Below are 25860 nucleotides of genomic sequence, written 5' to 3'. Positions count from 1 at the left end.
AGAGGCAGAGGCAGAGGCAGAGGCAGAGGCAGAGGCAGAGGCAGAGGCAGAGGCAGAGGCAGGAGGATCTCTATAAGTTCAAGGACAAGTTGGTCTACACAGTGAGTTCCAAGACAGCCAGAACCACACAGAGAAACCCTGTCTCAAAAAATAAAATAAAAATCCAGATCAGAGGTTAGGTCCCCTAGAAAGATCTGCCTGGCCTCCTGCCTTTGGTGCCCACTGAGGACAGCATTCCCTCTGTTCCCTCTGTGCACGCTTCCCGAGCACTGAGAAGTCTGCCCCGCCCTGGTCAGACTGCGGTTATTTCTCACCAAGAACTCCAGAGACCCTTAAGCATCCTCAGCAACCAAGGAGCAAACAGGGAAGAGTTAATGAATGGATGAATGATGGAGGCCGTGAGCAAAAAAGAAGGAAACAGGAAGTGGACAGATGAGTGACAGATGGGTCCACGTTACGGGCCGTGACTGTAGCCTGACCCTGGATTTTGCAAAGGTAGCTGCCCTGTTTTCCTGGCAGGACAGAGGAGAGCAGACCATCCTGTCTAGATAAACTGGGTATTCTGGGACTACTCCCACCGTGCTATTTGATTTAGAGAGCATGGCAGGGTAGGAACAGACTGCTTGGTCTGGATCAGTTCTACAATCCTGGGTTTGAGGAGAGGAAGGGTGGCCAAGTCAACTATGGCGGCTTCTACACAGCTATGGCTGTGTAGTCTGGGGAGCAGAGTCAGGGCTCTAAAGCCTTTGGTGACATCCATGTGCGTGGAGATAGTGAATTGGGATGTGGACTTTTGGGTGTATAGGACCCCACTGGGCCCCACTTTGTAGAGAGTGAGATGGGTATGTAGCCCAGGGGTGGCCTCTCTGACACCATTTGCCCCAGGCTCTGGGGAGAAGTTGAAGCTGAGAGGAGGCTGTATCCCCGGGGCCTGAGAAGCCTACTCTCCACTCAGGCCTGTCCAGAGTACGCACCCAGTGCCTGGGGCAAGGGACTCAGGGTCAAAAGAGGTGAGCACAAGACGCACGCCTAAAGATAGTCAGGCTGGAGAACAGAGGAAGACAGAGCCCTAAGTATTGCCTGAAGAGCCCGGAGACTTGGGGCAACTTGAGGCAGAAATCTAACCTCAGCTTCTCAGACCCGCCCATGAAAGCAGTGCACAGTTTAAAGAGAGGGGGGGCACCTTTGGAACACAGTGGCGATGACCTGCTCTCTGAGTCAGGCCATGCCTACCTTGCTAAGCCTGGCTAGAGAAGGGGGTTGCTACAAAGAGGCTCAAGACCAGACTGCCTATCAGACTCTCCAGCCTCACTGAGAGGGCATGCAATAGCATTTCTATCTGGCGACGTCCCCAAGTCTTGCTCGGGTGGCAGATGAGGGGCCCTGTGGGTCCAGGAACCTTGTAGATGAGGATCTGAGCCAGAGGTCCTGAGGCATCCAGCTGTGGCTGCTGCGGTATTGATGGACCAGTGAGTCTTGGCAGACAGCTATGGTTTTCATACTGGAACTTAGGGGCAGCAGACCCCAGCTCTTTGTTTTTTGTTTGTTTTTGTTGTTGTTTTCCTGAGACAGCATTTTTCTGTGTAGCCCTGGCTTCCTGGAACTCGTTCTGTAGACCAGGTTGGCCTCAAACCCAGAGATCTCCCTGACTCTGTCTCCCAGGTGCTGGGATTAAAGGCGCCTCCCATAGACACCAGTTTTAAAAGAAAACTTTGGACTCCTGAGTCTCACCTTTGCCCCTCTCTGTCCCCTCTCACATCCAGCTCCTGGGCCAGATACCTGTCTTCCCCAGTCCCTTGCTTGTGGTTGTCTCCTCCCCAAAGTCCCTCGTTCATGGCTCCTAAGCCCACATGCTCTTCCCACTGGGTCCCAGTCTGACCTGCCATACGGGGTCCGTGTGCTTGCCCGACTTGGAGGTGCTGCGGAAGCAGGGCTGCGAATGAGGTTTCTTGAGGTTGTAAATGGCCACATTGCCATCGTAGTAGCCCACGACCACCAGGTAGGGGTGGTCTACGTGCATGTCCAGACACATGATGCCACTCTCACTGCTGAAGATGTACTCCGGGAAGCTAGGGTTCTTCATGCTGTAGAGCAGCAGCATGCCCCGGCTCTGTTTCATGAAGTCATCTGCCCAGGGAAGATGGGACACTACAGATGAAGGTCGGTCCGTTCTACCAGGGGAGCCCCCAGGCGGGCGCCCCACCAGATGAGTAGGCCCGACCTGGCTGTGCCTATGAGAGAGATGGGATACCTCTGGCCTTCATTCTATGACTATGACATGGAAGTGTGAACTTGGCCCTGGTGAAGGTGACCGGGCCAATCACCAACAGTCACTCTCTAGTCTCTCTAGGGTACAGAACGGTGGTGCAAGCTCAGACTGTCACTGTTTGAAGAATGTGAGTGGATTTGGGGAGGCGGAGTTCCCTCAGCAGGGGTTTGGATACCCAGGTTAGGGGCAAGCACATGTTCCTCACAAATCTCCAGTCGAGGATAGGAACAGCTTGAACTACTGTGCTATTGTCTAACCAGGCATGGTGATGTAGGCCTGTGATCCCATCACTTAGGGGCTGGGGCAGGAGGAGTGCAGGTTCAAGGCCAGCCTGGGAAACTTAGTTCAGACCCTGCCCCAAAAATTAAAGAAGAAAAAAGAAAGGACAAAGAAGGAGAAAGATGAGGGGGATATAGGAGAAATAGAGGATGGGGGAGGAAGAGCAAGGAGAGGGAGGAAGAAGGGGTGAGGAGAAAGGAAGGAAAAAGGAACAGGAGGAGGAGCACACAAAGCCCAGGCTTCAGTCTGCAGCTCAGCATGCAGGACAGAGCAACAAAGGCCTACTGCTGCCTGCGGTCAGCCCATGGCAGTCACCTGGAAGCATTTCCTCATAATCTTACCACACAGCTCCCAAGAGCAGCTGTGCCCCGGCTCTAAGAGACCTCTAATATCTGGAAGTCTCCAGCCAAACAGGTCAAGGTCCAAAGGCCCACTCGGCTCAGATGCAGATCTTGGTAATCAGTGATGGGGCACTCAGCGGAGGTCCTCTCTCCTACCCGCCCCACATCGTCTCCTGCACTTCATCTCCTGACTCTCCTGATAGGCAACTAGCACACGGACCCAGCCCTCGCATCCAGACCTCCCAGCCTTCCCAAGCTGAGGGAGCCAGAGCAGGGAAGGTAGAAGACAGTCCAGTATGGCTCTCCATCTTGCACCTCCTACCCCAGGCAGCCTTTGACCTTTGCACTCTCCCTGTTCCCAGGCTTTCTCCTCTAGCCTGACGACTGCAGAGCCTGGCCATGAGCTGCTAAGTAGCCAGTCCTGAGGTGTGCAGTGGTGTGGGAGAGATAGGAAATTGTTATCTTGCGGGCAACTTGAGGAGTTTGGGTGAGTCATGTCTTTCTGTCTTATTGCTAAGGCACCCCACATAGTCCCTGGGCTCACATGACCTCTATTATCTATATTATCGTCTATATTCTAGGTGTTGCCACCCCAGAGATTCCGCAAAGGCCAGGCCTATGGAAAAGCCCACCTTCCTTTGCTGTTCTGAGGCTCTGCTCAGGAGCCCCCTCTGGACCCCTTGCAGGCCATGCATGCGAGGAGGAGCCACACTGACAGCGAAGGCTTCTAGGGTTCAGCCTGAGCCATGGAGGAGGTGGTACAGGAAGGAAAAATGTTTCTGTCTTAGGAGAAGTAAACTTGGGTCCTCATGGTCTCCTTATAACAGACCCAGATCTTAGAACAACTGACGCCATGATGGAAGAGCCATGCAGGCCATAAAACTTAGCACATTGACAGCACCACCTGCCAAAATGAAAACAAAGACCTAATCCATCAAAGTCCATAGTTCTGGGAAAGGCTCTAAATGTACTAACTTGCTTTTTGGCTTCTGTAGTCTCACTTCTGACTAACTGTTCCTGTTAACTGAAGAGTGTCAACCCAGGACATGGTTTTTGTGTTTAAAAGCTCCCCCCTTTGTGCTTAAAAGGCTTGGTGCTACACTGGGCCCTGAGCACCCAATGGAGTCAAGCTAAGGAAGAGTTTCTATTGGCTTAAACCCATGTCTGAGCAGTCTTCTCTGGTAGATACCCCATAACACCTTGAAGCCACTGTCATAGTAAGGGGTTGCCTTGAAGTTGGTGGGGAGAAGCTGGCAGTACCTCCCTTTGTGAGCTCCTAGGTGGTCCCCAAGGGTTATTCTCCAAGGGAAAAGATCTAGATCTGGCCAAGGCCATTGCTACTCTTGAAGGGCTAGGACTGTCACTCTTGCCCCTTATGTCTATCAGACAGACCCTGAGGGCCTTCCTCTCCCTACCTCCCACTCGGTCACTCCTGGTTCACCGTGCAAGGTCTAAGACAGCTCATCGCTGGGCCCTCCAGCTGGCCACCAGCCAGAGGTGAGCCACTGGGGCTTCTGATTCCCATCTGTCCTCCATGTTAGCCAAGACTGGCAAAGGGTGTGACATGGACAGGTAAGAGGGAGAATGGGAGACTGGACAAACGGCAGGTGAGGCCAAGAGCAGCACACAGCCTGGCCCCTTGACAGGCCGTGGTGATGAGCTACTTTCTCTGAACAAACTCCAGGTGCCCCGGCTCCTGTAGACATGCACAGTGCTCATGACCTGTGAAGCCAGGAAAAGCGGGGAGGGAGCCCTGGGCTGCTCAGTAACTGAATGGAAGGCAATTCTGCCCTGTTTCCTGAACCACTGCAACACGCAGGAATCGTGGCCTCCCAACTTTATACATGGAAAAACTGAGTCTCAGAGGGGAAAAATGGTCTACTTGCATGCATAATACATGCCACATGTCACGTGGTATCCTTTTAGTAGTTGGGCTTACCTTTCTCTGTTAATCTGGTCTCTGAAGTGATTTTTAATTATTTATTTGCATGTGTGTGGCACTTACATGCATGGCAAGTGTGCGGAAGGCAGAGGACAACCTGTGACTTCCCTCCTTCTACTCTGGGTTCCAGGGATCAAGCTTAGTTTGTCAGGCTAGGTGGCAAACACCTTTACCTGCTGGGCCATCCCTCCAGGCCTGGTAATTTGGTCTTTACATGGAAGAGGACAGAGGAAGGGGCAGAGATAGCTACAACAGTGGTGGTTCTTGGCAAAGCCAAAACAAATCTCCAGGTTCTAGATTAGATAACGTGTAAGGCACAGGGCAGACAAGCACAGTAAAGGGAATGGCTGCCCAGAGGGAAGCAGGTTTCATGAATAAGGCACACAAGGAGCAAGCAATCACACAGTGTGGTGGGCACAGGCATGCTGGGATTCAGTTGTGCTGTCTCCTCCTGGCTTTAGACATCTCTGTTACTTGAAAGTAAAGGAATCCTCCTTGCAGGGTGGTGGTGGCACATGTTTTTAATCCCAGCACTCAGAAGGCAGAGGCAGGGAGATCTCTGTAAGTTCAAGGCCAGCTTGGTCTACAGCAAGGGCTACACAGAGAAACCCTGTCTCCAACCCCCTCCCCAAAAAAGGAGTCCTCCTTGATACAGAGCACAGTTCCTACTCCTGGCTAGAGTATGTGTTTTGTGAATTTTAGCTCAAGGATCCTTTTGTCAAAATATATCAAGAAAGCTGAGATAAACCTCATCTGACTGGGATTTCCTCTTGACTCTTGTACCGTGAACTTGTCATTCTTGACCCCAATGGCTCCCTGAGATCTCATGATTCCTCTTTACATGTATACCCTGTGACATCACAGCTCCAACCCCCAGCAGTCCCATGATATCATCATCTTATCTAGAAACCATTAAGTCAACATTATTGCTCAAATCACCAGTGGTCCTCATATAGCATCATCATTACTAATGATTGGTGTCATCATTGCCAAATCATCCAAAAATCTTAGTATGATATCACCAACCAGAACACCAGAAGCCTGATGATGTCACTGCTCAGCCACCCAATATTCCCAGTACACCACTAGCCAAGTCGCCAGCAGTCCAGGGTGACATTAGGATCATACAGTGCGTCAGGTACCAATGAGACTGGAAGCCTTGGATCTCTGTCCCTGGGATACTTTGTTCTTTAACGCCACAGATTTCCTAGTTCCAGTGACCCCAGATGGGAGCCACTCAGCTTTGTATAACAAGACAAAGACTCTAGTTTGGGGCCAATGAAGAAATTCTAGAGTCCTCCGGACTACAGGGTTTCAGGAATTATGTGTGGCTGGGTATAACAAGAAGTGGATCAGAGGGAGGGAAAAGGTCTAGGAGTGAGAGAGTCTACTAGTCTTGATATTCTCTGGGAACCCTTCCAGAACATTCAGCTACTGGGGCTCTGACTCTGAGAAAGTGCTGTTTCCACCATCGGTATAAAGGATGGAAAGAGGTTAAAGTCAATAATGGAACACATCTCAGCACACATCTGGCTCTTTCTGGTGACTGGGATTGTCTCCTGCTAACCCCACTCTACTGTATTGTCACCATGACTCTCCTGTCGATGAGTCATGTTGAGTCCACAAGACTCAACCCTATTGACAGAGCCTTATGTGACAGTTCTTCTAAAACTCAGGAACGGGAGGGAGGAAGGGAGAGAAAGACAGACAGACAGACAGACAGACAGTTACTCTTACTGGGGACCAAATCTAGGCAAGTTCTATACCACTGAGCCTAGCTCTCTTGTTTTTTTCTTTTTTTCTTTCTTTTTTTTTTTTTTTTTGAAACAGGGATCTCACTAAGTTGCCCTGGCTGGCCTTGAACTTACTCTGTAGTCCAGGCAGGCCATGAACTTGCCATCCTGCTTCAGCCTCCTGAGTAGCTGGGATTACATGTCTAGGTTACTAGGCCTGGCCTCATGTATATGTCTTAATTCTACCATAGACCAAAGCTCTGACTGTCATCAGCTTCTGCACCTGGAGCCCTGGCAGAATAATCTCCAATGAGCAGGACAGATCAACATCTTCTCAAACCGCAGTCTATCACTGGGGTCTCGGACCCACAAGTGCCACCCCATCTGCTGCAGTGCTGGGTTACAAGGGGCGGGCACTGTAGAACATTCTGGTTGCAGAATTATCCTGACTCAAGGAGAGCAAGGCAGGTGGAGGGCATGTTGGGGCACAAGGCTAACACCAGGTCAGCGGTCAGTAGGAAGTAGATGCCAACTGCAGAGACAAGGATACCATGCCAGTCTTGGCTGGCAGGCCCCTTCTCGTACTGTGGCATCCTAAACGAGGCCAGCCTAGGACTGGTTCCAAGGCAGCAGCTGTCTGATGACTCCCTTATTAAGTCATGCAAGAGGCACTTGGAGGGGGCGTGGAGTAGGCAGAATAATGCCCCCCCACAAATGTCCACATCCTAATCCCTAGAGCCTATAAATATGTCACTTTGTATGGCAAAAGGGACTTCGCAGATGTGATTAAGTTAAAGACTTTGAGATGGGGAGATTATCTTGGATTACCCGCGTGGATTTGATGTAATCGTAAGAGTTCTTATAAGGGAAAGAAGGAGGCAAGCGAGTCAGAGAATCCGACATGACGGCAGAAGCCGATGTCAGGGTGATGCGGTTGCGGCTGGAAGAGGGCCACAAGCCATGGAATGCAGGCAGCCACTAGAAGCTGGAAACAGAAGAAGGAACAGGTCTCCCTGGGGGGCCTCCAGAGGGAACACAACCCTGCTGACACCTGATTTTAACTCAGTGGAATCCACCTTGAGGTCCCGGCCTCCAGGACTCAGAAGAAATGTGTTACTTAAGCCATTGTGTTTAGTCACTTGCTGCTGCAGCAACAGGAACCAAACATCAGAGGCGTTTGGGGAAGGGTGGCCCAAACGCTAATTTTAGAAGTCAGAGCAATGACACTTCTTTCTGGGTGACACAGACATCAGATGGATAGCTGCAGTGGCCCTCGGCCCTCTGATACCAGCAGTGAAATGCTCTCCATCCCTACCCTCACCCCACCCCCTGCCACCTTGGACTCTGGGAACAGAAATGCCCCCTTGTGTTAGGATTTCCACAATTTCCATAGGCAGAGGACCGGCCCAAGGCTGCCATGGAAAAGTGTCTTGAATCCAGGAGAGCTCTGAACCTCAGCATGGCCAGAGGCACTGGACTCAGGCGGGGCTCAGGCTCTCAGGCAATGGGGTTTTTCCTAGGCATCCTTGTCAGATAGGGAGTTGTATTTAAACAGTGTGGGAAATAAGAGCGAGGCCTTGGAGACAGAATACATCAACTGGGACATTTAATTTGATTTAGGGAAAATGAGGCAAACATTTGAGAACCTAAATAACTAACCAGTAATTAAACTAACAACGAAATGCCCTTGCACTGCAACCCAGCAAGCATAGTGGCCTTTATGGACTGTATTTACAAAGAGACCTGACAACATAATTAGTCCTGTAAATTTTACACAGCCTGCAGCTAAGGAGTGATGGATTCTGTGTGCGGAGGATGAACAGGGAGAAATGAGGTGGATGAATTTCCATTTTCAGTAAATGAAATTAACACTGCTTAATTAGTGAGGCTGACAAATGAATGACCGGGAAAGATTTAAACCCTTAAGAGTAAATCTCTGGCCTGGGCAAGTTCAAGGGACAGAACAGGATTGAGTTGAGTGTTCAGAACCGAGGGCTGCCGTCGACCTCCTCTGAGGCACTGCCCCAGAGAAAGGCTGGGCCGGAGGACAGCTGGCTCCTTTGCCCTTCCAGTGTGGGACCTGCTGGGAAGCTTCCTTCCCCATCTCCTGTAGGATGGTCTCAGGACCACAAAGAGAACCTGGCAAACCCTGAGGAGTCTCTGTTTCCCTGCATGGGCTAAGGAGCTGGACCGGACCCCTTCGGTAGCACATGCTGGCACAGTCCATCCCAGCTGTTCCAAGACCATCTTTTCCTGAATTGACTTTCTTTTATCTACCAGTATTCCTCATCCCCATTCACCTGCTGACAGCCTCTTTCTCCCTTGAGCTTGTGACATGGAGCCTGAACTATGGGGCATCCCTGACTCTGCGCTTTGAGTAGCCGAGCATGCTGGTACCAGAAGCCTTGGTGGGAAGGCAGATTTACATAGTGGGAAAACAGTATTACAGTTTATACTTCTCTGTCTCTCTATTTCTCTCTCTCTCTCTCTCTCTCTCTCTCTCTCTCTCTCTCTCTCTCTCTCTCTCAGGGGTGGTTTTTGAGACACAGTTTCTCTGAGTAGTCTTGGCTGTCCTAGAATTCATTCTGTAGACCAGGCTGGCCTCCAAATCACAGAGATCCACCTGCCTCTGCCTCCTGAGTGCTGGGATTAAATGGGATTAAAGGTTTATGCCACCAGGCCTGGCTTCCTTTTTTCTTCTTGCTCCATATCTAACCCCAGGAAATTGTATCCTAAGGATGTGACAGGCCCCAGTCCTTCCTAGAATGCATGCCTTTCCTTCTTGTACTGGCTAGTTTTTATGTCAACTTGACACAAGCTAGAGTCAGCTGAGAGGAGGGAGCCTCAATTAAGAAAATGTGTTCATAAGATCAGGCTGTAGACAAGCCTGAACTCTATAAAAGAGCAAGCTGAGCAAGCCATGAGGAGCAAACCTGTAAGCAGCACCCCTCCATGGCTCCTGCATCAGCTCCAGCCTCCAGGTTCCTGCCCTGCTTGAGTTCCTGCCCCCGGCTCCCTTTGATGATGAACTGTGTGTGATGTGGAAGCATAAGGCGAATAAACCCCTTCCTCCCCAAGTCACTTTGGCCATGTGTTTTCTAGCAGCAATAGTAACCCTAACTAAGACACTACATAATTTTTCTGTAGCTGGGTTATAAAATAAACATCTGAATTTTAGGAGGAACGGAAGCTTCAAAGGCCTGAGCTGCACTTATCAGACTCAATCTCGGAAATAAACCGCAAGTCTCATTCAGTGTCTCTTCAGTTTTTCTCCCCTGGGGGAGTGGTATTTGCGAACTTTCAAAGGCTATGATAGAGGCTGATAGGACTAGCTGCTCCTCGTGATGACCCTGTCCACAACTGGGGTGCTGCACAACTGGGGTGCTGCCTCAGCTTCCGCTTTTCCTTCCATGGAGGGCACATCTGAGAACACAAGTTGCTCCAGGTGATCTCAGGAGCCAGTGCAGAATTTCTGGGGCCCCACCTCGGCTGGCCCTGCTCAGGCCTGAGGCTGGTGCTGTAATAGATGGTCATCTGAAAACTGGCCAGGGACAGCAGCGAACAGCATTGCCTCTGCCACGGCTTCTGAAGAGGTCCCCATCTCCCCTGCTCTGCTCAGGCCCTCTAAGGGGTTTTGCCGGGGAGAGAACAGGAAAATGTTCTTGGCCTGTATGTCTAAATGCTCCTGGAGCTCGTGGGTCTCTCCTCCTGCCTGTTGGGAGATAGCTCCAGATGGAGGCCTGGCTGGGTGTCAGTCTTGCCATGTCACTAAGGAGACAGAGGCACTGAGAAGTGCTCCCGCAGAGGGAGGTCCTTAGCTGTGGGCACCACTGGGCCTGGGCCTCCAAATGCTAAGGAAAGACAAAGAAGCATTTCCTGGGTAAGGGCTTGCCCAAAGGAGCTCGGCCATCCCTCATGGAAGGTATTACTTTTTTTGACTAAGGCTACCTCCACATGGCCTTGCTTCTAACCCTGGATGGAAGATGGGCTGGAATTTATGGGGTTTCTCCTCCACCCTCTGGGGAGGCTCCCACACTCTCACCTCTGTCTCAAGCAGGGAGCCTGGAGGTCCACACCCACTCCCTGGAGGGCCTACCCAACCCCCAGGCTCTGTTCCAGGCCCAGTAGCTGCGGCAGAGAGGGGAGAATGTGCTCGATCCCTGCCGGGCCGGGTGGGGGGGCTTCATATTTGGCAGCCACCCTCAGGAGTAAGGACACAAAGCAGGCATTTAGGGCACCCTCAAAGGCAGCCCAGACCACAGGGCTGGGAGCAGCTCCAATGTCTCCTCCCTGAGAGGAATAACAAATACCGACTCCTCCCCCTTCCCCTGGATCCCTACCCTGGGCAATCTAAGGGGCAGTGACCAGGAGCTTGTACGCCTGCCAGCCAGCAGCAGCTTAAAGAACGGAAGGATTTTTCTGTTCGCAGAAGCGAATCCTCCCAGCCAGAGAACAAGCTGTTAGCATCAGGGAGTTGTGCCTGGCTTGCCGTGTAGAGCCCTTGCCGTTAGGAGCAGGGACTATCCCCGTTCAGTGGCGGGGGCTCCTGCTTGGCCCAGGTACCATGGACACAGGTGCCACCATGCTGCCCCCACCTTGGGTACCACCCAGCAGGGCCAAGAGCACAGGTAACTGTGGTCTCCGGTGTCTCAGGAACAGAAGGATGAACTTCAAGTACTCACTTTTCCTCACCCCTACCCTGCCTCAGGCCTGGTCAGGAAGGGCCTCCATCTCCCTCTTGCAGTGGCTAGGGTCTTGCCATTTCTCCTTGGCACACCTGCACCAGGTCTCCCAGCCTCTTGTCTCAGGCCTGCATTTTCTTCCTGTACTGGACATGTTTCTGCCCCTTCTAGAATTCCTTCAGCAGTTTCCTTCTTGAATGGCTTACCAGGTCCTTTGAGGGCTGGCCCCACCATCTCTCTCCCCTGCCCACAGGCTTGGTCTACGCTGGCCCCTCTGCTACAAAGCCTTCTCCTCCTTCATTCTCTGAGGTTCAGTTGACATATTCAACTGTATTCTCTTTACCGACACTAATTGCTCAGATGAGTGTGGGTCTTCTCATTAAAACAGTGATGCTCAACCCTTGTGGGTCTTGACCCCTTGAGGGTTGAACGACCCTTTCACAGGGGTCACCTAAGACCACCGGAAAACAGATATTATATTCTGACTCATAACAGCAGCAAAAATACAGTTATGAAGTAGCAATGAAAATAATATTATGGGTGAGGGTCCCCACAACATGAGGAGTTGTATGTACTAAAGGTCATAGGAAGGTCGAGAAGCATTGCACTGGACTGTGAGCTCTCTCAGAGGGCCAGTGACAATGTCCCGGTCATCTCTGTATTTCACACACCTGCCAGAGAAAGCTCTAAACACACTAGGAACCTAGGGTCTGTATATGCACGAGCAAACAAATGAATTGCTAGATCACTTACAGGAGCCGTGTCCCACTGCAAAGAGATCCTTGTACTTCGGATTCCTGCCAAAGAAATGTGAACTCGTTGGCACAGTAAACAGACATGGCCCTCCCCCATGGTCAAGAACATTCCCAAGGGCATGGGTGACTACCTACACTTTAGGCATTGACTGTCCGGCTTAGATTCTCACCAATAGTAGACATTAGATAATCCTGAAATCCAATAAGAATCCAGGTCCTTTTTCCCCCCTACTTTGTCACGTGTCACAGTCAAGATGTAAAGTGCAATAGAAGGACCTAGGACTCAGGACTTGGCACGCAGTGGGTGCTCGGGGACCCTAGATTTGCTGCAATATCTGTGCTCACCAGCAGAGGGCGGTGACGGCCAGGCGCTTGGCTTTGTCATTTTGAAACTTCCAGAGAGGCAGCAGCGTACCCTCCTGGTCCCTGTATTCATCAGCAGCATCCTCATAGTACTTAAAATCTTAAACACAAACAGACACAGTCAGCCAGGAGCTGCCACTCTGAAGCAAATCGATACCTCCTTGGGCAATACAATGAACCTCTTTGTGTTTGGGGCTGGAAATAATAGCAGTACCATCTCAAAGGGCTATTGTGAGAATATAGGTTAAGTATAATATATGCAAAGTGCCTAGAAAAATGCCTGACACAGAACTTCCCCCTGTATACTAGTAATGCATCCATATGTGCGTGGACAGAATCCCAGGTTGTATCCCTCGTCCTTGTGAGCTTTCTCAGTGCTTCAGAAGCTCGGGCCAGAGCGGCCAGATTTCAAGGGTTCAGCTGCCAGTGGCTGATTAATAGTTCTATTCATCCTGCCTCCTAGATTCCTAAAATACAGCCCGACTTTATGCTCACTGCCAAGCCTCACTGTAATGAAGGCACCAGGACGCTCCTCCGTGGGTTCCCCAAACTCAAGCTTCATCCTCAGAGTCGGCTTCCATTTTCACTAAGTTATCCAGAAGACTCACCTTTCCGCTTGCCTAAGCTAGAAAGGTGGGGATTCCTTGGCTGATCTCTTTCTACCCTTTCTTTTTTGTCCTCCTGTCTTTTTACATCCATTTTTTAACCCATAGCTACCACCTAGGTTGAGATCGCTAAACCCATCACCTAGCTATTGTATTCTTCAAGTTGGTCTTCTTCCTCCTCCCTCATTCAGTCCATGCTCTTCAGGGCCAGCCGAGCAAGAACAAACTCTCCCTCCACCGCGCCACTCTCCACACGCTTCTCATGGCTCTCCTTGAACAAGGCTCCTGGCCACCACCTCCACATCCTTTCCGACCACTTTTTCTTGTGTTTCCCCGTGTTTCCTCATGCGTTTCCAGCTCTAGAATGCCTTGCCCCACCTGGATGACTCTTCTTGCTCTTTCTCTGAGTCTTTATCCTCCTTTTCTATAGGGTCTTAGTTTTCCTTCCTTTTTTTTTTTAAAGTGGGGTCTCAGTTGCAAGGCCACAGCATGTGTCGCCTATCAACTCTGTCAAGAGAGTGGCAGAGGTGTGTGGTCTGATTTGCGGGGGAGGGGTTGGGGAGAGAGAGAGAATCTGTGCATGGCAGCTGGGGGGTCTATAACCTATTATCACTATATTACCCAAGCTGGACTGCAACGTCTGGGCTCAAGTGATCCTCCAGCCTCAGCCTTCTATGCTACAGGTGTGTGCCATTACATTTTTTTTTTTTCACTATGTGGTTCAGGCTGGCCTGGAACTCGTGGCCATCCTCCTGTCTCAACCACCTGAATGCTGCAAGTTCAGGCATAAGCCACTATATCTGCATACCTGGCTCTTTCTCGTAGAGTTAATCTGTCTATCCCAGTCCTGCCTCTCCTCTCCTGAGACATCCGTCAGTCTTTCGGCCTGCCCTCTGTGCTGCGCAGCTCCTGGAGAGCCGGACCTGCGTCGTTATATCCCTCCGTGGTGCAGGGACAGCCACACAGCAGGGCCCCGAAGTCAGGTGGGAAATGCTTCTGCCTTCTCTCAAGTGGAACGGCCAATTAGAAGGAGCGCCCCGATTCTGCAGTCAGAGACACGCCCAGGCGTTGCCTGGACCCTCCCACAATGCCGCATACCTTAAGGCTGTTGTAGGATTACATTTAAACCTCAAAACTGTCTTGGAACAACAACAACAACCACAAAGATTTAAGTGGCCAGTCAGGAAAGGTGTGAGCCTTGATCACATCAAGATTCCTGAGCTTGGGGGAGCTTTGAAAATTCCTCATTTCAGAGTGGGATTAATTGGTAACACTTCTTTATTTTTATTTCTCCTTCACGATTACGCTTTCCCAAAGGGAAAACACTGAGCAATTAAAAAAAATCAAAGTTCAATGCATTTTTATGTGACTGCACTCTTACAAATGAAAGTGGTTCACAAGGCCAATTTCTCCATGGATATTAATCAGGCTTGCAGCCCTGTGGTGGGCCACTTGCTGAGGCTGGGTCTCCGGAAGCCACGCTGTGTGAGTGACAGGTTCATTCACAGCGGCTGTGTACTCTGACAGCTTTGAAAGCCACTCAAGGTCGTTTTCCAGCCTGAACAGTAACGAGGGGGCTTGTTTAGGCTGCCAGGCTTGGCAGCCTTAGTTCTGTGTCCCACGGGTGAGCAATGAGCATCAAGTCACCAAGAAGGGCCCGAGGCTGTCAGCAGAGGAGACCAGCCAGCAACATGGCGTTGCCAACTCTGGGGAGGCAGCTGCTCCACATAAGTGTACAGCCTCTCAGGGAGACACAAGCCACTTGGGAATGTGCTCTTCGTACCAGGGAAGGAGGCCATTTCCTTGGTGCTATCAGAGACTCCAGAATTTCCCAGGCCCCCAGGATTGGAGCATTTCTGAATCAATTTCTATCTTCCCCTCATCACTAATTAATTGCTAGGGTAGATGTACTGAGTGTGCTCCTTTGAAATGCCTCCTCCAGCTCGGAGGCTGCTTAGCCAGTGATGAAGTGGTTCATCAACAGATCTACCAAGGGCGTGAGCACATGCACACAGACACAGGCACACACACAACAGAAAATAAATAAAAATAATAAAAACTGGGCTGGAGAGATGGCTCAGTGGTTAAGAGCATTGCCTGCTCTTCCAAAGGTCCTGAGTTCAATTCCCGGCAACCACATGGTGGCTCACAACCACCTGTAATGAGGTCTGGTGCCCTCTTCTGGGATGCAGACATATACACAGACAGAATATTGTATACATAATAAATAAATAAATATTTAAAAAAATAATAAAAACTTACATCCCTTTAAGTCTTACCTTGAGCAACATCATCATATGTGTTTTGGTTGACCATTCGCTCCACAATCTTAGCAGCTTGGGACACTTTGGTGATATCATCACTCTGTGGGATACAGAAGTCACACGTCCTCATCAACTGGTGCCTGGCAAGGCCATTCCATGTGCCCTGAGCCAAAGCCCAGGTTTGCAACTGGTTCGGCAGTAGACCCCTGTTGTTGCCTATTTCAAAGGGCTCAGAGATGGCTCACAGCCCAGTTTCCCACAACCACCATGTTCTGGGAGCCCTTTCCTCACAGGTGTGCAGGGTCTGAGAGGACACATCTAGTCCCTGGATAAAGCTGCTTCTTATTCTCCCATCCGGTTTGTTTTGGAAAAGGCATGGAACAGAGCCCAGGAAGGCACTGGAGGGCAGAGTACACTCAAGGACCTGTTAGAGGCTTTCTCAGATCAGAGAAGACAGATTCCCATGAAAGGCCTAAGGGAGGGTCCGGCCCAAACGCCTTACTTCTTTAGTCTCAGGGTGAGGGAATCACAGAGGCCCAAGCGGGGAAATAAGCTTCAGGTGGAATGCAAGGCAGAACTGTGCCTGCCAAGCCAGGGCCCTTCCCAGACCACAGACAAAGCGGCGAGTTCTGCCCTGGGAAACGACTCCCTCTGAACCAAGAAGCAGCTTCCAGAGAAGTAAACTGCTTGGCAAGTTAACAAAGATGCAAGAAGTTTAGGGCTGGCAAGAAAAGCACAAACAAGGAGGGGAAGAGATGACGGTTCAGCAGTTAGGAGCACTTACTGCTCTTGCACGAGACTAGAATTCCATTCCCAGTACACATTCTGGGGAGCTCACAACAGCCTCTAACTCCAGCTCCAGGGGAATCTGTGTCTCTAGACGCCAATGACATCGCCTCCCTGTGCATACAACCCTCTTCCCCTACATACACATAATTAAAAATACAAAACTAAGTCTTTAAAAAAAGAAAAGAACAAAGAGTTTGGGATGAGTGGCAGAAGGGAACAAGCTAAGTATGTATCCAGACAGTGACCACGGGTTGGATGTACGAATCCTGGAGACTAGCACTGCTGGGGGAGGCCATGCTGGCTGGGATTAAGAGACTAGGTTGTGGGGGCGGCAAGATTGCTCAGTGGGTAGAGCCTGAAGATCTGTGTTCATCCCCGGGACTCACATGGTGGAAGGAGAGAAATGACTCCCACAAATTTACTTCTGTCTTCCACACATGCTGTGGCTCGTGTGAGACACTCTTTCCACAAATTAAATAAGTAAAATCTAGTTAAAAAACCTTAAGAAGAGACAAGGTTCTAGATCACACAGGTGTATTTCTTTCCCAGTCAGACACAACCCTGAGCAAGTTACTTTGATTCTCTGGGTCGCATAGTCCTGGGACAAAGTGAGGATGGATGGGTGGCCATGTGGGGGGTAAACACAACAATGCAACGTTGATTTAACTCAGTTCCTGGTGGCAGCGCAGTTGGAGGAAACACAGTTGAGTGGTGGAGGCTCACGCATTGGCATCTGGGAAATGGCTCTTGGAGGGCCCTTCACCACTCTTCAGAATGACTCTATCTCAGAAAACTGGGCAAGGAGGGCCAGCGTTGGAGTCTGTAAGTAGAGCGCTCAGAGTTCACCTGTTCCCAGATTCCCCCTTCCACTTCTTGACCTAAAGCACAAGCTCTCCTTTCATAGCTTCCCGGCCAGCTTGACTCTCCCTGTGTGCGGCAATGCTTGCTGTGGACAGCTAGCCAGTTAACTGACACTAGCTTTCCTGGCTCTGCTGCTACAATCTGAACTACAGACCTGAAGGCAACCCCTCTGATGCTGCACTGCAGTGCCTCAGCTCCCTACAGCAATCTCGTCCAAGCTCCACAAGCCTGTGTGGCCTGTTACCAACAGTGGCAATGCTGCTAGCCCTGTCGTCGACAATCTTGCAAAGTGTGACGTCATTTCAGATGGCTTTACACTTTGGGAAACTGAGGCTTCTTAAAGCTCCAGCTCATATTATCAAAGCCAGACTTGAATCGCGAGTCTGTGGGCTTCGGAGGCCATGCTCTTGTCCCTACTCCATCTGACTACACTATCCTTGTCCTGGGAGACCTAGGCCGGACTCTAGATGTGCCCAGACAAGAGTATAGTGGGTATCACCTCTACTGCTCCAGATGCCATCCTGCTGGAGCAGCCACAGCTCTTTGTGGGTTCTGACTGACCTGGTGGCTTCTGATCCCATTCCCCTATGCCTGCCAAATCCTCCAGACCAGACAAGCTTGCATTCATTTCTGTGTATTCAGCCAAGTCACTAATGAACCTGAGACCTGCAATCCATTACCCAGGACCTTCTTGTAGGATATCATGAACTTACTCTCTTTTCTCCCTGCCCACACCTGAGCCTTTTGCCAACCTAAACAGACAGAGGTCTTTAAAGAAACCGTGTTCCTCTGCTACAGCTCTAGGTCTAGGCAAAAGGGAAGGTGCCGCCATCCTCACTCGTTCTTACAGACAACTGGGCTCAGCACCTGGCATTCCCGGCTAGAACTCAGTTCCTTTGGGGAAAGGGTTCTTGCCAAGATACTCACCCAGGAATGGTGTACATTATTCACACAGTGCCTTACCTCACCATGGCTTCTCAGCCTAGCGGATCAGTGTGGGAGAATATTCATCTATTTATCTAAGTGAAATTCTGTGAAACTGTTACTTTGCCTCTCTAAAATACCTGATTGGACTAATAAAGAGCTGAATGGCCAATAGCTAGGCAGGAGAGGGATAGGTCAGGCAGAGAGAATAATAAAGAAAAGAATGAGAAGAGGGGGAGTGAGAAAAGAAGAAAAGAAGGAGAGGAAGATGCCAGGAGCCAGCTACCCAGCCAGACAAGGAATAAGAAGAAAAGAAAAGATATACAGAAATAGAGAAAGATAAAAACCCAGAGGCAAAAGGTAAACAGGATAATTTAAGTTAAGAAAAGCTGGCTGGAAATAAGCCAAGCTAAGGCCGGGAATTTATAAGAAAGAATCGTCTCCATGTGGTTATTTGGGAGCTGTATGGCAGGCCCCTCAAAGAGCAAAGAGTAAAAGAAGTAAAAAACAAAGCAACTACACATCAGAATCTGCCCATATCCCTGTTTCCCATGTCAGCAAACTGGATGAACCAGAGTGACAGGAAGTGTTGACATCAGCTTTGGCAGGCTTTAGGTCCCACATCAATTTTCAGTCTCAGCCACAGAGTCTTCTGTTTTCTGGGTCTTGATGACTCTTGGTGACTCTAGTTGGGGTTTCTGCCATTATGGGTTCCAGCAGGGCCAAAAGCCCAAACTCTCAAGGATCTTCAGCCTAACCCAGACCAGAGCCTCCTCTGGTGCCTTGAGGAATGGTGCGAGGGAGCCAAGGATACTGACACAGCCCTCAAGGCAGGGGCTCTATCCCACTGAGACTGTGTTCTTAGGATGGCCATGACCACTCAGTGTTTGATCAGTGATTCAAAGAAAATGAAAGTCTCTATTAAGTCATAGCAGGGGACCCTCAAACCTCCCATCAAGTGTGACATCAGGGTCATGGAACAGAACTAAGAGGACATTGGCACAGCTCGGGTAAAGAACTTTCTTAACTGAGCTGAGTTTTAGTGCGGTTGGAGAGGAGCAGAGCCACTTCCCTATGAGTGCCCTGGGCGCTCTCCAAAGTGCTGAAACCAGCCCCTAGCTTCTTGTGACCCTCTTCCAAATCAGGTCACATCCATAGAATCTTCACTCTGGGACTCCTTCTCCAGACCTAGATTTCTCTCTCTCTTTAGGAATAAATGAGGTCCCCAGCATCTCCTGTGGTGCTATCCCCCATACCATCGCCCCATGGTTGCATCCCTTTACTCTATGGTGATCCCTAAACTCCTGCAGGCTCACCCTTCTAAGTCCCCAGCCATGGTCTTTCTAAAACTCCCACTTGGCTCCTTATGGTCAACCCAACTCAAGGCAGCCACATCCACTGGCCTGATGATGGTGGTACCTAAGATAACTTTTGAAGACTCACTGACCTAGTTTCACATCTGTAGCTGTGATAAAAATACCCTGACAAGAGCAACTTAGGGGGAAATGGTTTGTTTTAGTTCAAAATTCCAGGTTACAGTACATCATAGCTGGAAATTCAAGGCAGCAAGAACTTGAGGCATCTAGTCACATCACAGTCGGGGAAAGACAATGAATGCACGTACGCCTAATACTCAGCTCACGTTCTCCATGCTACACAGTCCAGCACCCAAACCTAGGGAATAGTGCCACCTACAGTGGGTTGGGTCTTTCCTTACCCATTAATGTAACCAAGACAGCCCCCACAGACACACCCACAGGCCAATCTGATCTACAGCCCCCTTGAGACTCTTCCCAGGTGCTAGATCATGTCACGTTGACAACTAAAATGACCATGTCACTCACTTTAACTATCAGACGTAATTAAATCAAAGACTGAGGGCAGAAGAACTTAACTCACCCTAAACTCAGCGAAGACAACTTATCCTTAGATTCTCACCCCTAACACAACTTGGTGACATTCCTATGATATAGATAATACAGACTTTTCAAGAAACTCCGTCCTAGGCCAGTGACTCCCAAACCCTTCTGACTTTCAAGAATATTAATCAGGGGGAAGATGGGAAATGCCAGAGACAATTCCAGCTGTCCTTATGTCTTCTCCTGAGGTAAGAAATCACCACACCTCAATATCAGCCTTCCCCCTTGAGCGTCTGTGAACCCCTTCTATGTAGCAAGCTTTTATTTACCTACAGCCCAAGGCCCCACTCAGACATTCTGTGACGGAGCTGCAGACACCCCCACCAAACCTGGGACTCCATAGATGTCAGTTTCCTCGTGGCCATCTTCTCTGTCTTCTTAGCCACTGCAGTCTTTGCCTTCTCCTTCTCTTTGGTCTTTTCCTGTTTCTCAAGCTCATCTACATAGGCATCATAGATTTCCCACTGGGCAAGAGCAAGACAGAAAAGTCATCAGAGGGCAGAGCTTTCAGAGGGCCAGCTCTTCAGCCTGCAGGAGTCGGCTGTGTTAACCTGTCAAGTTGGCACCCTCCTGTCATTGAATTACATATTCAAAGTCCATCTTCCCTACCAGTCATCCGCTCTAGAACAGGAAGGAAGGATTTTCAGGGTTCTTCTGGGCTGGGCTTAGCCACCCTGAAGCACAGAGTCTGCATCTTAAGCTGGAGATCAGTTCTAGGTTTCAACCCACAACAGGAAGAGAAAATGTGCAACCATTCGGTAACTAATAATTTGTTGAAGATATCTAAGACTGAATTAAGAAATATTTTTTAAAAATCTTCCTCAGTTGGTGAGATAGCTTGGAGACTAAAGGCCCTTTTTTTTTTTTTTTTTTTTTTTTTGGTTTTTCGAGACAGGGTTTCTCTGTGGCTTTGGAGCCTGTCCTGGAACTAGCTCTTGTAGACCAGGCTGGTCTCGAACTCACAGAGATCCGCCTGCCTCTGCCTCCCAAGTGCTGGGATTAAAGGCGTGCACCACCACTGCCCGGCCTAAAGGCCCTTTCCAGCAAGCCCGATGACCCGATTTCAGTCCCTGGGACCCACATGTTGGAAGGAAAACTGACTTCTGAAAGCTACCCTCTGACCTCCATGCATGGAACAATGGAACACACACACACACAACACACACACACACACACACAGAGAGAGAGAGAGAGAGAGAGAGAGAGAGAGAGAGAGAGAGAGAGAGAGTTAATGGGGAAAATGTCTGCCTCTGCGGTAGTGGAAAAACATATTGGCTCCAGCTGACCATCTACTTCACTGCCCATCTCAAGATTAGAAAGAATAATAATAAATAGGCGTTCTGCCAACTAGAGCTGGAGAAAGGAAAACCCAAGGGCTGTAGCAGCTGTAGCAGAAGCAGCAGCAAGAATCTGGGGCTGGGCAGATGCAGTAGCTCACAGGGAGTGCTTCCCAGACTGGGCAGTCACTGCCACCTGGAGGCCAGATAGGCACACCTTACATTTAAAAATTCTCCCCTCTCTGTGCCATACTTCGGCAGCGTTTGTTATCTCATTCAGAGCCCGCCAACACCCCCGCATGGCGGCTGGCCATCCTTTGTTGACAAAGAAAGAAACAGAAGGATTAAGAAAGAAGCAAGCATACTATGTCCAGGATCCCACAGTAGGAAGAGCAGAACTTGGGCCTGATTCTAGCACCTGTCCAAGTCAGCACCACAGCCAGGAGGGCTTAATGGGAAGGAGGAGAGTCCCCAAGAATACAAAAGGCAGTCAGAATGTTGGCACTTTAAAGTCAATCACAGGGTGCCACAGGCTACAGAGTCCATGGGAACAAGCATTCTACCATGTCCTGGGGAAGGCTCCAGAAGCCATCCATGCCACCAGCATGGCGGCACGAAGCAGGTTCAGCACTCACTATGGGGGACCAAATGTGATGTGCCCAGTGTTCAGGACTGATAGCTCAGGACAACATGCAGGGAGATGGATGGATAATTAAGGCAGACTGGAAGACATGCCAGTCTCCTGTGCTGCTGAGTGTTTCAGGACGCATGGGAGGGAGATGGAGACAGCTTTCGGGCTGACCCAGGATCTTACCTGATTGGCTGTGGCTGAAAAGTTTGTTCTTGGTGGAGGCTCCATCTGACACTCTCGATCCTAGAGAACAGAGACAACAGGGGACCCACAGATGGTCTCTCCTCCCTCTCCCTTAACCCAACAGACAGACAGCTTTAGGAGAAGCATTTTGGTTGGAGCTGAGGAAGGGGTGGGACAGAACTGGAGAAGCAAAGAAGAGCCTGGTGAAAGACGGAATTATTCAAATCCCACATTTGTTTTTCCATTCTGGCCTCCTTCAGTAGCCTAAGCTGGAGGACAAGGGCAGTGAAGATCAATTATGCCAGTTTTTAATCAAGAAGAGGTCCAGGTTGGAGATGGACAGACTTGCAAGAGGTCAGCCTGTCACCAGTTTCCAGACACAATGCACAGAGGCTAGCCTCCCACAAGCACCAGGGCTAATGTCCCTTACATGAGAAGGCTTCTCCCCAAAACTGGGCTCTCTGTGTCCATCATGTAAGTTGCTTGCTCCACAGTGTGTATAACCCAACTATCCAATATCAACCTAAGGACCACACAGGGTGATGAGGTGCTGCCCAAGACTGACTGACCCTGGAGACCATGCCTCCATCACAGATGCACTGTGTTCATAGTAGAACACTTAGTGAGCATCCCTTACCTAAAACCCTGTCAGGCTCTCTCAGCCTGCTTCTCAGGACCCTTCATCATCAGGGAATGTTCTAGCTTTTCCAAGCTGATCTACCACAGAGACCATCAACCTCTATTAATATTGTTTCTAGACTCCCCATCCCCCTGGCACACTGTGGTCCCGATTTCTACTCCATCTTCCCAGTCTAGCCCAAGTTGCAGCCTCTCAGTGGAGTCCAAGGGATCTGGCCTTCCTCTGAATGACTGGATGGCTTACAGGGACTTGAACACATACTCCAGTTTTCCTTGGAGAGGGAAGCTGTGGTCTGTCCTGTCACCCCTCTCCAGGCTCAGGCCTGCAAGTACTGGTCTTAGGCTTAGGTCTGCCTTGCCACGGTCTATCAGAGAACTTCAAAGTAAAGGGGTGTGGTGAGGGGATCTACCAGGAGGGGGATTGCTGAAGATCTGTAAAGGAAGGGGTGAGGGAATCTACCCTGAGGGGGATTGCTGAAGATCTGTAAAGGAAGGGGTGGGGGGATCTACCCGGAGGGGGTTGTTGAAGGTCTGGGATGCTCTCTCGCTGAAGTTAAACTGGTTAGTGAGTTTTCGTTCCTTGGGTTGCACAGGAGCCATCAGTTCCTCTTCTGTCACTTTTTCAGTGGTCTGGAAACAAAGATCAGGAGGCCAGGATTTAGCTGTGGGAGGGAGACAGTGGACGGTCAGGAGTAAGGGGAAGGAAGCCCTGGCCCGGCAGGATGGGGGCGGGCAGAGGATGCTGCCAGGAGCGCTGGCACATGCAGCCTCTCTCACCGTTCTTCCCTGAGTCACCCCTAAAGCCTCCATCCACGGCTGCCCTGGAATGGTGGGGACAAAGAGCAATGCTGTCCCACCTCGGTTGCAGCAGGCACGTCTGTTTGACTCCCAGCTTCGGTCTCTGCTTCTTTGGGTTCTTCATCCTCTTCAATGACCTCTGTGTCTGAAGTCACCACCTTGGCCGACTCCTGTGAACCTTGACAGGATACTGCTGATGGGTTCAGGGTCCAAGCCAGCTCAGTCTTGCCTGCCAGGCCCTGCTTGTCCCTTGGGCTCCCCATGACCTGGGTTAGCTCCCAGGTCTGTCCAGACCAGCTCCTCAGAGATCCAGGCTTGGGGCTGCAGCCCTAGGCTGGCCGTGTCCTACCTGCCACCAGCTCCTCTCGGTAGTGCTGTCGCCGCCCTTCATCGGAGTCCTTGGGGATCAGGTTTCCCACCTGGCTAAAGTGAATCGCCAATTGGTTCACAAAGCCAATAAGTTTATATGTGCCTTCCTGAAAAGAGGGGATCCCACAAAGGGCTGGCGTCAGAATGTAGTCTGCCTTAATTCTCTAGAGCAGAGATTTTCAACCTTCCCAGTGCTGTGACCATTTAATACAGTTCCTCATGTTTCAGTGACCCCCACCATAAAATTATTTTCATTGTTACCTCATAACTGTAATTTTGCTACTGCTATGAATTGTAATGTAAATATCTATGTTTTCCTATGGTGTTAGGAGACCCCTGTGAAATGGTTGTTTGCCCCCAAAGGGGTCGTGACCCACAGATTGAGAACCACTGCTCTAAATTAGCAATCCACCTCTGCCACAGGGACTATAACCCCAATCCTTAATGTTTTCACTAAATTTCTGCTTAAGGGGAAAAAAGACAAATAAATGAGGTTGGTTTTTTTTTTTTTTTTTGTAAGTTCTCATCAAAGACTCATTTTTTAATTTTTTTTTTTTTTTTTTTTTTTGAGATTGGGTCTGACTACATAGCCCGCAGTGGCCTGGGACTCTCTGTGGGCCAGGCAGGCTTCAAACTCAGTGCCACTTAGTTCTGCCTCCCAAGTGCTGGGATTAAAGGTACGTACCATCACACCCAGCCTTAAAGACGTATTTGTAAATATCCTCTGCATGCAGCCTGAAGCAGCCCACATTTACCCATCACTGGTTCAGGAGCTTTGTCTCCTACATTCATGCCGAGGGTTCCCAGCTCACCTGCCTCACCTTGGGCAGGTCAGACATAATTGTCCAAACACCTAGCACAGCCTCGCCATGCTACTTTAATGGATGTCAGAGAGACCAGAACATCAGAGGCGACCAGATCTCTTGCCTGCTATTTCTGTCCAAGAGGACCACAGAGGTCCAGAGAAAGTTTGGGTTTGGCACTTGTCCAGGTCACATAGCAGATGAGAAGCAGGACTGGGCTTCAAGCCCAGGAAACTGTATTTGTTCGTTCAACAAATAATTTTGAGCAGCTACCATAAGCCAAGTATTTTCTAGGTGCCCAGGACATAAAGTTGAGCAACAACAGACACAGTTCCTGCTTTTGCAGAGCCCATGGTCTGGAGTTCCTGTGGATATCATGTTGATTGGCCTCCTAGCAACCCCAAAAATGGATTTGGAGACCAGAGGTCCCTTCCCTTCTTTTTTTTAAAAAAAGATTTATTTATTATGTATACATTTATGTACTTATTATATATACAGTATTTATGTATTTATTATGTATACCATATTCTCAGTATTCTGTCTGCATGCAGGCCAGAAGAGGGCACCAGATCTCATTACAGATGGTTGTGAGCCACCACCATGTGGGTGCTGGGAATTGAACTCAGGACCTTTGGAAGAGCAGGCAGTGCTCTTAACTGCTGAGCCATCTCTCCAGCCCCCCCCCTTCCCTTCTTTTAAGACAGTTGTGTTCAACCATTTTACATCATGTGGAAAATAATCATATTTATATGGCACCCTGAGATTAAAAAATCTTGCTGGGCAGTGGTGGCACAGGCCTTCAATCTCAACACTCGGAAGACAGAGGCAGGAGGATATCTGAGTTTGAGGCCAGTCTGGTCTACAGAGAGAGTTCCAGGACAGCCAGGACTGTTGCTCATAGAAACCCTGTCTCAAACAACATCACCAAAAAAAAAAAAAAACCAAAAAAAAAACCCACAAAATCAAAGTCCCTATGAAGCCCTTTCTCTCTGTAAAGGACGGGGGACAGGAAGTGTGGTTAAAAGCATGGTCCTTGTGAGCAGAGCTAGAGTCAGGTTCTTGGTCTGCTGTCATTACCTTCATGACCTTATCTTAAATCCCCAGGCCCTGGATTTTTTTCTTCTATCAAATAAAATAATTATATCCAATTTCAAGGAAGTGTAAGTTTTGGCAATAATGAAAGCAATCCATTAACACAATCCTAACACATAGTAGGTGCCCAGTATTAATGCTCAATGAACAGTAACTGATAATCTGATGGAGGTTCCCATGAGAACAAATGATCCATCCAGTTTTCCTCTAAGACATCACCTCAATCCTGTCCTCAACAGCTGACTGGGAACTTCCTCTTCAATTTAGGGATGGAATTTTTTTTTTTTTTTAGTTTTTTGAGACAGGGTTTCTCTGTGGTTTTGGAGCCTGTCCTGGAACTAG

The 25860-nt window shown here is 49.6% G+C and overlaps 1 protein-coding gene across 1 annotated transcript in view; it reads right to left on the bottom strand.

Moving 5' to 3' along the window:
• The window catches only part of Dnai1 (dynein axonemal intermediate chain 1), a 65928-nt gene that overhangs the window by 11893 nt on the left and 28175 nt on the right, over positions 1-25860 (bottom strand). The window contains exons 5-13 of the mRNA XM_005362025.3: positions 23604-23730; positions 23314-23432; positions 22967-23086; positions 21818-21877; positions 20056-20190; positions 15249-15333; positions 12347-12464; positions 12000-12043; positions 1880-2127 (exon numbers count right to left, since the gene is read on the bottom strand). Coding sequence (XP_005362082.1) covers positions 1880-2127; positions 12000-12043; positions 12347-12464; positions 15249-15333; positions 20056-20190; positions 21818-21877; positions 22967-23086; positions 23314-23432; positions 23604-23730 — 1056 coding nt within the window. The remainder of the gene's footprint in view (positions 1-1879; positions 2128-11999; positions 12044-12346; positions 12465-15248; positions 15334-20055; positions 20191-21817; positions 21878-22966; positions 23087-23313; positions 23433-23603; positions 23731-25860) is intronic.

The sequence above is a fragment of the Microtus ochrogaster genome, linkage group LG5 (assembly GCF_000317375.1).
Source record: "Microtus ochrogaster isolate Prairie Vole_2 linkage group LG5, MicOch1.0, whole genome shotgun sequence".
NCBI classification, from domain to species: Eukaryota; Metazoa; Chordata; class Mammalia; order Rodentia; family Cricetidae; genus Microtus; species Microtus ochrogaster.
The sequence above is the reverse complement of the archived record's forward strand: the minus strand, read 5'-3'. Positions and strand labels throughout refer to the sequence as shown.